Below are 13,556 nucleotides of genomic sequence, written 5' to 3' on the forward strand. Positions count from 1 at the left end.
AAACCAGTGTCGAAAGTTGAAGAGAAGACAAAAATGATTGCCTAGCCAAAATGAAATCTAATTTGTGTCTCAATCGACAAAATACTAAGAATATATTTCTAAGTAAAGTAAAAATATAATTTAATGGGTTTACTCTTGTCATTTTGTATAGATACATAATCATTTAGATCAACAGATGAATATTTTCTGTGTGTGTAGTCATATATATGATATTTATATTTGACCACATAAAACGGAATGAGAGTATGCATAACATGTGTGTGCTTCTGCTTTGGAATCATTACAGATTATTATTTCACTCAGTGAGCAGTGTATTTCACACGTCCTACAATTCGGTCATGTAACACTTAGAAGTTGATTTGCTTTGCAAAATATTTTTCTCCTGATGAAACTCGGCTGCATGTCTCAAATGAATCATACATAGTTCACTCTTCAAGTTTAAATATGAAATACCATACACTTAAACTGCATGGCACATAGTAGGCGCTCAGTTTGTAAAATGAACAAATAAATGAATGAATGTGTACCTTGCCTATGAGTTGTTTCTACAATGTTAATTTTCAACCTTAGCTCAGAAGATAGTACAGTACTATGAATGTTGTGGAAGTGTTTTCAGGAATAGGCTTCAAAAGCACTATAGTATTTGTTTCATAAACCATACTGGGCTTCCACTAGAGTATTTACAGGAAAGGACAGAGTTCTTGTTTTTAATGTGAAAACTGCGGGCCCACAGGGTCATTCAAGGATCTTCACAATTTGGTACAACCCCATCTTCCAATCATTTCACTTAGGATAAGCTCAACTATTAATATTTGTCATTTCCATGATGTCCCACCCACTGTGAGGACTTCTGCTGCTACTCTTTGCTGAGAATGCTTTTCTTTATCCTCTCTTCTTGTCCAAAACTCACTCTACTTTCTAACCCAGCTCAGAATCAATGTTTCTCCATGCCCACAACTACAATACACAATCAAGTGCAACAGGAATACAATACAGTATTTAAGACATAGCTCCTGTCAAAGTCCTAAAATGCCATGTGCCTGTATGAACAGGCCTATCAGCAGACATCTTACAATTTCTTTTTAAGTGTCATGTAAAAGTATTATCATACTTTTACATTGTCTTTACGGGCATTATTTACCATTCATACATGTACATATCATTACATTATTTACCATACTTTTACATTACCATATCCGTTATAAGTATTGTAAACTTCGCATTGTAAATAAAAATGCACTTTGATAATTATCAAGTTTACGTAAAGTTGTATCTGTAGAATATAGTTTAGGCAATAGTAATCATTCCTATGTACAAAAGAAGCTTTTCCTTTTATTAAAAGAATAGAGTTCCAGGCCGGGCGCGGTGGCTCACGTCTATAATCCCAGCACATTCGGAGGCCGAGGTGGGCGGATCACGAGGTCCGGAGATGGAGGCCATTCTGGCTAACACGGTGAAACCCCGTCTCTACTTAAAATACAAAAAATTAGCTGGGCGTGGTGGCGGGCGCCTGTAGTCTCAGCTACTCGGGAGGCTGAGGCAGGAGAATGGCGTGAACCCCGGAGGTGGAGCTTGCAGTGAGCCAAGAGAGCGCCAGGGCACTCCAGCCTGGGCAACACAGTGAGACTCCGTCTCAAAAAAAAAAAAAAAAGAAAAAAAAAAAAAGAATAGACTTCCAGCCTGAGCAACATAGTGATACCCTGTCTCTACAAAAAATAAAAAAAGAATTAGCCAGGCATGGTGGTACATGCCTGTAGTCCCAGTAGTCCCAGCTACTCGGGAGGCTGAGGTCAGGGAATCATTTGGGAGTTTGAAGCTACAGTCAGCCGTGATCATGCCACTGCACTCCAGCCTGTGTGACAGAGCCAGACCTTGTCTCAAAAAAAAAAAAAAAAAAAGAGAGAGTTGTAAAATTTAATTTCTCTAAACCAATGTAACAGCAGAAAATGTATCTAAAACTTAAAACTTTTAAACAAAGGGACAATTCATTCCAGCCATTTTTTTTTCTATTAAAAAAAATCGTATGAAGTCAAAGTGCTAACCAAGCTCTCCTGTGCGCACTAGCTCCTGATTAGGGAGCTGGGGAAGCAGGAGCGGGAGGTTGGTGAAAGAAATGTAGTATGAGATTCTCTGGTAGCTAATAAAAACATGGCTATTGTCCCTGAAAATACTGCCATCTGTTGTCAGAAAAAAAGGTCACTTGTTAAATTTTGCCAGGCAACAGGTTTTTCTGCAGGCGAAAATATACATATATTTTCTATATATATATACAGTGTCAGATATATATAGATACATATATAGATCGAGATAGATATAAATCTGACACTGCTTCTTAACTGAGCAGGTCATCCTCCAGAAAAGAAAGTCTCTATGGGACCTACAATTTGGAACATATCCAAAATACAAAAATAGATTGGTTTCTCAAATAGTGAAATAGTTCTCTAAAACAAAGTGACTCCTGTTGTAGGCATCTCTTAAAAATTACCGTAAACTGGTATATAATATATCATTTTGATTTTCCTTCAAATATATGCAGAGAATCAAAATCATGATTGAAATTCCAACCGTCACATCTGGATTAATACCATTTTTTAATTAACTTTTCCTGAAACTTTCTATTAAATTTGATTAGGTGATAAAAGCTACAATATTGCCTTGTGGATCTATAATAGAAGGGAAAGGAGAAAAATCACCCAAATTATCATCTAGTCAGTCTGTATGTGAGAAATTCTTAAAGTCTACATGTAATGTTATTTTTGGTTACAAAATAACTCACATTTCCTATGAAGGGATTATTACAGAAGCCATTTGTCACTTACTGCCCTCTAAAGTGTCACCATTTTTAATTAGGAAATTTAAGTTGCACCCCCGATTAAATGCAGAAGGTGTTTATGAACCATCATTATATCAATTTAGATTTTCTAAATTAGACTGAATATTTTAACTATGACTTAGAAACTCGAATCATATAGTGAAATGGAGTTAGACTTAAGTTTGGTGAGTTTTGTGAATTTCATTGGCACATTCCCAGTCTTTAAACTCATTCATTTTCATTTCAGTCACCCACAATTATCTCACTAATGGAGGGGGAGGATCAGTGTAGAAAACCCAACCAAAGACTCTGATATGTTCTATGTGAGAGCTTTATGTACACTGTCATTTAAACCACACAACTCTATAACACTGGCTTTCTAGACCCCATTTACAAATGAAGATATGAAAGAGGTCATGTACCTTCCCTAATTCCACACAGCTAACAGCCAACGGGATTTAAACCCATGCACATTCAGTTCCACAATTCTTGCTTTTCCCTTTACCTCACACTGCCTCGACACATGCACAAATTGTAAATTGTATGATCTTACTTTTCAGATTACAGGATGATTGATTTGCTTTTTCTTAAATTATTTCTGCTTCTTAAAACGTAGCAACTGGTAAACTCATAGTGAAGAAAGGGTCATCTAAGATGTCTAGGTGGAAGCAGATCTTGAATATGGGATTTAAAGGTGATAATGGATGATTCATAACTAGAAATAGACAGGTGAGCAATCAAGAGCTAGGAATGAAAGGCCTGTGGTGGTCTTGACTGTTGGCTTACTTTGCCTAGACAAACGCTATCTTGAAGGATGACAGCGAAACCCAGCTTGCAGTTTGGAATTGAGACCTTCACTACTCCAGTGGGAGGTGAAAAGTGAAAAGCTTCTATGAAAAGCACACACCGTTCTCAAATGGCTAGAAACCAGTTACTATTATGAGCTCTAACTCCTTTCATAAACAGTTACATTAAAATAATGAAAATCTCAGTGGCATATGACTTCCACTCTGCAATTTTTGAAGTTCAGACCAATGATGTGCAGCAAACCTGCTTTGAGGACCCATCTTGCTGAGAAACTGAAGGTTTTTAAGAAGACTTTTGAGTTGAGCCTATGGCTTAGCTTATGTGCGTTCAGTGCACTTCATATCATTTTAAGAATAATTTATGAATCCAGTTTAGTACACAGTTAATGTCCAGCCTGTGCCTGTTACTGTGACAACCCCTAATCTTTACAACAGTGTTGCATGGCCCTTTCATACTCTCATGAGTTGTGAAGATACCTGAAGAGACTACCTTTACTAAAAACCATTACAAAGGTACTCTATGACTCTAATTTTCAATATTTGAGAATCACATAACAGATTTTACAATACGTATTTTGTCTGGTCAGTCTCTGAATTTTACAGTTGGAGAAGCCTACTCCGAGAAGTTAAGTGATCTGCTCTAAATCCCACCACCACTTAGTAACACAACTCATCATAGGAGACTCAGTCTATGGCTCTTTCCACTACAGTACAAATAAAGTACCCTATTATTTTTCCACAGTTGAGAAGTTTTAACTGTTCTAATACCATGGAAGGTCACTAAGATTCATCTTCTTGGAACACAGACTATTACTAAATGCCAACCGGACTTATTTGCTCTGTGAAATCAAGTAATTTCATTTTACTTCTCTGAGTCTTGCTTTTCTCACCTACAAAATGGGAAAAGTAATACTGACTCCAACACAGAGTGTTGTGCCAAGTAACTGGGTTCCTGTACTTCTAACAAAATGTCATACCCTAAAATGATTATAGTCATCTGTTGGTCACAAAGCTCAAGCTTGAAAAAAGAAATAAGTGAAACAGTGCTTGAACTCCCCAAAGTTCTCACTTCAGTTAAGTTACGGGAAATGAGAGAAGAGAATTCCAAGTTGGACACATGGAAGAAAAGAGTTTATAGCTTTCACTACAATCAAGAGCATACTTAAGATCAATGAAGGTAATGAAAAGAAAAGGCAATATAATGAAAAGAAAAAGAAATAGCTGTATATTAATAGAACATCCTAGGGAAGGCATTCTCTGAATCTGTCTTTCTCTCTCTTGCACTGGGTTATAAACTTCTTGACAGCAAGCCTCAGAACTCTGAATCTGTGTAATCGCCCAGTAGTTAACACAGTGCCTGACATATGAGAAGCATTCAGTATGTGCTTGTTGATATTAAGAGATAAACTGTCTGGATAGCTATTTTCACTTATAGCTTAGAAATAACAAATATTTCACAGCATTTGATCAGTTTTAGATAAAAATATTTCTAAAGTGAATTGTGTAATCAATGCTTTATTTAAAAAGCTTATAGCTTCCTTTTTCTTGATAAATCAGACTTTTGGGTTGGAACATTAATTACTATAATTTGTAGTATAAGAGGATATTCTCAGTAGCTACTAAGTATGTGCTAAGCGTCATAGAAAACGGCCCCAGGCCTTTATGCCTCTTAAATGCTTAAGAGTAGGTATTTTAAAAACAGTTTGTCCAGATCCTATATACCTGTCAGGTTGTCACGTTTTTGTGGTCAGTTAGCAGCCTGACATGGTAGCCAGCAGCCCTCTTTATAATTTGCTGCTGCTAAATGCAGTGGTCTAGGAAACCTTATCACTAACCCAGCTAGGCTGTGTATAGGATGTGAGTTTCAGATAATCTGAATTATATCTCTTCTGGCTGCAACTTTTTAAAAACTAACTTCTGTGTGCTTGTTTTTACCCCAAAAAAGAAAAAAAAAAGGTGTGTGAGCTCTAGAAAAGTGGCCATGTGATCACCCCATACAATTTAGAGTGACAACATATCCAAGATTCATTTTCTTTAAAAACTAAAATTATTAAAGTAAATGCCAATTCCAAAGACAGTCAAATTTGGCAAAGTTTGTAATTAATAGGACTGTTAAACATCATCATAAAGTGTTTTTAAATATTAACTATTAACAGAAAATGATATATAGTAGCCACAGAAATCCCTTTATGCTTTAAGAAAGTTCTATCTCCATATTTCTACCACAAAGTGGTATTTCAGAAAATGTTAGTAGGTACACAGTAGAGTGTAAAATATACTTAACTTGGACTCAGAAGACCCAGGCCTCAGCCCTGACAGCCCCTAGTACTGCAGCCTTGGGCGAGCCACTCAGTGCATATCTGCAAGATTGATAATCTGGGCCAGAGGATCCTAAAGGTCCCTCTCAGGATGAAATTCCCTGATTCTATGCTATTTCTTGAGTGGGACTTCATTACAGTATGTCTTTGTGGGGGTGTTTTATGCAAAAAGAAAGAAAGAAATTGTAAGTTCATTCAATCAATCAATTCACCAGCTGTTTATTTAACTCACTAGACACTCCTTAAGTGCCTACTGAACATCCAATACAAGACTGAGGCCAGTCCATGCTCCCTGGAGGCTCACCATTATCCAATGGGAAAGGTAGCACTACACATAAAGTAAGCAGAAAAGATTATATTCTTAACCAGGCACATAGGGCCTTCAAGCATAACGGGATCCCAACTTACCCTTCTAGCCTTCTCTATAGCCATTCTAACCTGATAAATGCCACATTTTAAACATGCCTACTTATCACCCCGCTGGTGAATATCCAGTGATCTTCCCACCACTCTGCCTTCTCCCCCTAGTCTCTCAATTGGCCTGGTGACTTCCTTCTTCAAGGCCCAACTCATAGGTCACCTTTTCAGTGGCTCTCCAGCTCCTGTTTCCCCAGGCAGACGGTTTGCTTACCTGCATTCCCCTCCAACTTCATCCTCAGCATTGTCACTGCACTTCTCACACTGAAGCAGTATCCAGTATTCATAGGACTGCCTTCCCCGTGAGGGGGACTCATCAAGGACTGGGACCTTGCCTCTCTCTGATTCTACCTCCAGAACTAATGGAGTTCCAGACTTAGAGTCAGTACTTAAAAAGGGTGACTGAATAGAATTGAACTGGTCATGAGCAATGCACCGCGTGAGTGTAGACACAAAGGACTACAGCTTTATCGAGGTGCAAGTTTCAAGAGTGGCAAAAAAGTGAGACGAAAGGTTATACATGCTATCTGCACTCATTCAAGGGCATTAATGGGTTCTAGATTTGTTTCACTTAACTTTATGTTTTTTTCTTTCAGTCATTCATTGAACACACGAAATGAGCCCCAGTGGAGTCAATATTGAAACTGCACAATATCCGTGCACACTTTTGATGTGTCCTCTTTCTAGGATGGTCCATGCCCCCATGTCACTGTGATGACTTACTTCAGAGTGCTGCTGGTATCTTGGAGGACAGGTTTTAGTGACTAGCAAAGTCAAGGACCAATAGGAAGGCCTGAGAGGAATGTGTAAGGAAAGCAATAGAAGAATGGAACTTGGTGGGCCATGATTACAAACATCTCATTTTTTAAAACAACTAAAAAAGGAGGTGGGGGGCAGGGATTAGATTGATCAGTATTTCTAAAATTGCTAAAATTTTAGAATTTCTGGACTACACATGCATGTACTTCACAGCATTGTGCTATAGACTCTGCAAGGACTTCTTTCAATCTGATAAATGAGCTATTTTCCTTTAGCAATCTGGATTTGGAAAAGAAAGCTTACACGATCTAGAATCCACTATTATTGTCAGTCCCATAAGCCTGTAACCCTGGACACTGAGAAATGCGATTAACAGCACTTGTCATTTGAGTGATATTCAGGTACCGTGTACTGCATAGAGTGATTCTATCATTTAATTTCTTAAAGTTTCAGGTCATCAGAAAGAAATATTCTCCACCTACTGAAGTTTCAATATTTAACACATGATAATTTTCTGCCTCTCCCGCCCCAGGAGCACCAAATATTTGAATGCAAAATTTTCATAAGAACATAAGACAATTCAATACATTTACGGAATTCTTTAAAGAGAAAGAGAGAGGAAGGAAAAAAAAAAAAAAAAACCAGTGTCCCTGTGATTAGTCCAGAAGGAGTGGGGAAGCACTGGGGAAGGGGAGTGGAGAAGAGGTGGAAAGTGACTACTGAAGGCTTTCATCATTACCAAAATTCCATTGGCTACTTCCCTGTTTGCCCCTTTGCATCGCTTTATTCATGTTCTCACCATGAAAGCTACCACCTACTAAAGAAACAGACTGGGTGCAATCCACAAAGGAAACATTTCTGGTTTCTGATTTAATGCTAAAGTTATATCCAGATTGTCTAGTTCTAGGACCTGGAACACTACTGGTTAGTAAAGAACTTGATTACAAAGAAGGTTCCAAGTTTTATAAAAGCATATAACATCTCCAGCAGGCAGAAATATCTGTCTACCTAAGAGATGCTAGAATTACAGACCATGAAATTTTCCTCTAATTACACTTCAGATTTTAAAAAAATGTGATCTTTGAGATTTGCAGACATTTTTGCAATTGATTGTCTTTGTTTCAGTGTTAGTCACATGAAATGCATCCTTATGTCATAGATGCAAGGGTTTTAAAAAATTTTTCAATGACAAAGATGATTTAAAACATGAAAATGTTTTCTTTTTAAAACCAGTCTTTCTGTTTGACAGCACCAACTGGTTTGAGTCTAAGTACTTTTCTAAAACATTCTTGATTTGTTGCACAGATTTATATCTTTTCATGTTTCCTCTCATCATTAAGCCAATTATGAAGGAATTATTACCTTTGCCCAATCTGATTTTTTATGGACTTCATTGAAATAGTCTCATCACTCACAATCCACTCACGAGATTGGTCCATTGCCCAGAAGTGCACAAATGATATTTCTGATGAACTCCCATTAGCCTTAGAGGAGTTACCGGTACACATATGATCCTCATCAAGAGATGAATATAGACTTCTATATATTTGAATGTGGTAATAGGTCCTTTCTTGCAAAACTGTGACCTACTGCTCTTCATACACATGGTTGTTAGCCGGTTAAATTTAGCTGGGCTTCGTATTTCACTGATATCCCATGTGAATTATTAGGAATCAACTCCCTAGCATCAAGTCTTACAACTCTGTGTTCAAAGCAGAAACATCTTTGAAATCTTTCGAAGCATGAATTCATTAATAGATGATATACTAACCATTAGAACTAACTGCATGAATTTGTATCTGTTACCACGAATTTGTATAAAATAGCAGTGAGCTCTCCTTAATAAGAAATTCTTTTTAATATTGCTAATCAAAACATTTTAATTCTGTTATTAAAATAGCACCATGTGTTTGACCCAGTTGTGCCTAACTTATCATTCCTCAATAAGAACGAACTTTTTTTTCCTTTCTAAAGGAAGTTTATAAATATGCTAGTCACATATTTCCAAGTCTTAATTTAAAACCGATGGCTATAATATGAGCTACAAAAATGAAATGTTCTTTGTTCAGAGCCATAATTCAGAAAAGGGGTTATTTTACAAAGGCTTAGAAACCATATATTTTATAATTTCTTAGACATCAAAAATGAATTGTTTGCAAAAAAATCATAATATATGCTTCAGGCTATTGTGGCAAATGGATAGTATTGGGAAGATCTAATATATAGACAGATATAAACATATCTAGATAGATATTTAGATAAATATATAGATACATACATACATACATATTGCCTATGAACACTCTTCTAAATAACACCGGGGTGCACACTCAGGAACATAGATTAGCTCAGCTCCTTGACTTGACTGCAATGTTACTCAAAGCAGAAAAATAGACTTGTTGAAAGAACTTTTCTTTTTCCCACTTAGGTTTTCAAACAATAGCAGATTTCATAGTTTTAATATGAACAAAGTCTGCTCGATCCTTCAAAGTTACATTAAAAAGACAGTTGCTGATCTACCAAAGTTTGTAAACAGGTAATTTTAGAAACATTATGGTAGCTGTAAAATATTTTTTAAATTGTTTTTATCATTGCTATAGTTTTTGACTTGATTAGTCAATAACGTAGCAAACCTTGAGGTTCACAAAGTTGTAAAATTCTGAATTGAGGCTTCAGGAAATGTATTTGGTTTTCATCAGCATACAAATAGATAATTGCTTGTTTTGGGACAGAAATGCTTTACAACTAAAGTACTTTTCCTCGGAGGAAATCGTACTGTCATTTGTTTTTATTTTCAAAATGAAAACAAATGGCACTATAATTCCTAAGGGCAAAAATGACTTCAGTCTATTTCTTTTCCTATACACTCTCATTTATTCATTTTTAGTTAGATGGAATATAGATATAGTCCCCCGCTCCATCCCCATGACTTCCACTGCCGCAAAATGTATTCAGTCGCTGTACAGTAATTAACAGCTCTTGACTGGAAAACTGCCAGCATGTACAACGTGACACTCTTTCTTTGAACACTAACAAAGTGCATAAGTAATTTATGTTGGATTAAATATCCCTAACAGGGACCCTTACGTAACCCAATCACTTTAAACAGGCTCCACATGCGTGCTCCTGTGCAGTGAAAATGTCAGACAGTGATAACCCACTAATAGCACAATTCTAACTATATTCCAGCCATTAGCATTTTATGACATCAATCCTCATTAAACCTGGCAAGGAAAAAGATACTAATGTTTCCCAATTTTACAGACAAGGTGGAAGAGAAATGGAGAAAATGTAGACAGGTGCTGTCTCCCAAAAAGGATTAACATTTTTTAAAATGTGGTAGCAATTTTCTGTTAGTACCTTTGTTTGCATTGAAAGAGACAACAAAGAGGTAATGGCTACAAGGACCTCGATGGAATTCAGCCAAGAGTGAAAGAAAAGACTGGTATTTCAGCCATTGTGCTCACTGCTAAAGCACTGTGCCAACTCATCTTCCAACCCATTATATGAAATTTAATTTAACCTGCTATGCAATTAATTCAGATGTTCAGCCTATTTTTCTCATGGCAGAATCCCTCACACAATGCCTTATTTAAATATTAATCAGTCCTCTTTCAATTAGGACTAATTTGCTTCACAGGGTTTCTCTCATCTTCTGATTGCAGGAAAATGGAGGTAACTTGCAACGTTTGAGGATAATTAACATGGTATTTTTATAATACTGATACATCAAATGGGACCTTAATGAACCCCGCTGATTCCATTTAGTAAAGCATGCCTCAAAGTTATAATCAAGAGGAAAGCCATTGCCATCTGTTTAAAATACTAAGGAGCACAATTTAAACACAAAATGCTTATTTCTCTAAACTGTCTATTGTAGAGGTCTGCAAAAGTCATTTTTCTATGCAAACTAATTGTACAGTATTTTAATTTAAACCTTTTATTGCATATATACAAAACAGTGACATCTTAAGATGTAGGGGCCCTGTTTAATTAAATGTTGACAACCACAGAAATAAGTAATGTTTGTTACTGTTACTTCTCTTAAGCACACTGCACACTTGCTGCTAAAGCAATGGTAGTAAGTTGTACATTACTAATGAATCTAATATTTCCCAGTCTTTTGTTTAATATTTGAAGAACTTTTCTTAACAAAAGCCACTGAAGCTCTACGAAATGGAAAAACATAAGCATACGTGCTCGTTTGCTTCTTCTAACGTCACTAAGTAAACAGGTTAACATTTACACATGGCCAGTTGTTCACACAGTGTTCCATCTGCTTCCAGGCAGGTTGAAGGTCAATGTTTTAGGCTTTGAGCTGTTCTAGAGTTCCTTGGTAACATCTAGGTTACTGAGGCTACTGGCTCCTGAGGTCATTATCAAAGCACTCAGCATGTTCCAATGGTAATAAAACATGATTGATAACAGACTGCTTATTTACAATGTTTACACTATGGCCACAAGGATTTCCTCTGTTAACTTTGGGAAGAGTAGGCATTACCTGTGTACCTTTTCAATGAGAATCAGAATCTCCTCTCATTTTTTCTATAAAGCTCTTCCATCCACATACTGAGTCATTGTGTCAGAAACATCATACATCAGAATTTCATGGCAAAAACACATCTAAACATTTGATATGAAGTATCACATTCATATTAATTGTTAGTCAATCAATACAATTATCAACTAAGATGTATTTGCCATATGCAGAGAAAAAAATTATTGGGGGCACAAAGAAGTATAAGCAATTGTCCACTTTGGAGACCAGTTAGGTATGACACATTCCAGTTAGGTATGACAGGTGAGCAAGAGAAGCCATAGGTGTGAAAAGAACAAGGAAGAGATGAATTAGATTGGAGACAGGGGATTAGATTAAGGCATTATAGAAAATAAGAACTCATACTTAAAGTTCTGATATTTCATTAGTCTCAACTAATGGCACATTGAAATTCTTTATACGTTGGTTACTTCATTGAGTTTGAAAACTTCTAGGACAAGATGTGCAAGTTTCTCATCCCAGTGCCCATTGCAGGTGCCTGTGTTTCACACTGACTGGGCATACGTCAACCATTTATTGATTTTATATAAGATTCATGTGCTTAAGTATTTGGCCAACACTTAACTGGGCACACGCTATGTTCCAGACACTGTTCTAATCATTGGGTATAAATTAGGGAACAAAAATATGAGGCATGTATACCCCTGCTTTCAAGGAGCTTAAATTCTAGTGGGGAGAGGCAAACAAGGTCAACCAATAAATGGGAAAACTTCCAAGCACACAGATCTATGAAGAATGCAAAGTAAGATGTAAGGTTTGAGATTGAAGAGTGAAGATGTTTTAGAGTGGACAATCAAGGAAGGCCTCTCTGAGGAGGTGACATTTAGGCTGAGAATCGAATGACAACAAGCTAGCTTCAAGGAAGATTGTTCCAGACTGAGTGAGCAGATTGGGCTGTGACCCTGAGGTGGGAATAAGTTTAGCCAATATGAAGAACATTAAAAATTAATAAATAAAGCAGAGAAAAATACAAAATGAGATTGGAGGGATGGAAAAGGTCTGGAAAATGCATAGTCTTGAGTACATAAAGAGAAACTGGATTTTCCCCTTCAGTGCAATGAAAAGAATCTGAAGATTCGTGTGTGAATCAGTGGCATCATCTGACTTAATGCTTAATGTTTTCTCTCTCCATCTTCTGGGTGAAAAAGGGATGGTAGGGTAGTAAGAGGAAAATCAAGGAGACTAGATAGAAAGCCTCTACAGCAATCCACATGAGCTGCACTCATGGTTTGGCTAGAGCAGGAACATCAGAAATTGAGAGGAAGAGCTGGACCCAATATGGGAGTGAAGGAGAAGTGTGGGATTCAAGATGACCTTAAGGATGTAGCCCTAAGTAACTAGGATGGAAATACTGAAAAGTTTAAGGGAAAAGTCTAGAGCTCTCTTATAGTCATTTTAAGTTTATAAGTGGAACTGTGACACAGTAAAATCAAATAATGGAAATAATGTTCAATGTTACTTAAAATTTTAATATTTATTATTATGTTAATGACACATTGAATAATTTCTTTCATATTCACTATTATTAATGACTCCACCAACAAACATTCTTTTGTTTTGTGATGGCTCCTGCCTCGCAGTCTCGAGAGCACACCCCACAGTCAGGTGCCTTGGAACCTCTGCCCATGTCATCACTTCCAATTGCATTCCTCTTCCTTCACCTATCCCTCTGGCTAATGCCTGTGCTTTCTTTAATAATAATAAAGCTCTGACATTTAGGATTGCTTTGTGAGTCCAGGCACTGTGTTAGGTGCTTCAATTACACCACTTCACTTAAAGCTCATGGATACCCTCTAAGGTCAATGTTATCTCAATTTTATATAATAAGAAACCGCTGGGTGCAGTGGCTCACACCTGTAATCCCAGCACTTTGGGAGTCCAAGGCT

The 13,556-nt window shown here is 36.9% G+C and overlaps 1 protein-coding gene across 2 annotated transcripts in view; it reads right to left on the reverse strand.

Annotated features, from left to right (window-relative positions):
* TOX (thymocyte selection associated high mobility group box) overlaps positions 1–13,556 on the reverse strand; it is a 325,561-nt gene that overhangs the window by 224,039 nt on the left and 87,966 nt on the right. Inside the window, exon 1 of one of the 2 annotated variants that reach the window (XM_017871748.1) lies at positions 6,568–6,590. The exons of the other annotated variant lie outside the window; for it this stretch is intronic. Coding sequence (XP_017727237.1) covers positions 6,568–6,573 — 6 coding nt within the window. The 5' untranslated portion in view covers positions 6,574–6,590. Of the gene's footprint in view, positions 1–6,567; positions 6,591–13,556 lie in introns of those variants that run through there. 2 annotated transcript variants of the gene reach the window in all.

The sequence above is a fragment of the Rhinopithecus bieti genome, unplaced genomic scaffold (genome assembly GCF_001698545.2).
Source record: "Rhinopithecus bieti isolate Rb0 unplaced genomic scaffold, ASM169854v2 scaffold_6789, whole genome shotgun sequence".
Classification (NCBI taxonomy): Eukaryota; Metazoa; Chordata; class Mammalia; order Primates; family Cercopithecidae; genus Rhinopithecus; species Rhinopithecus bieti.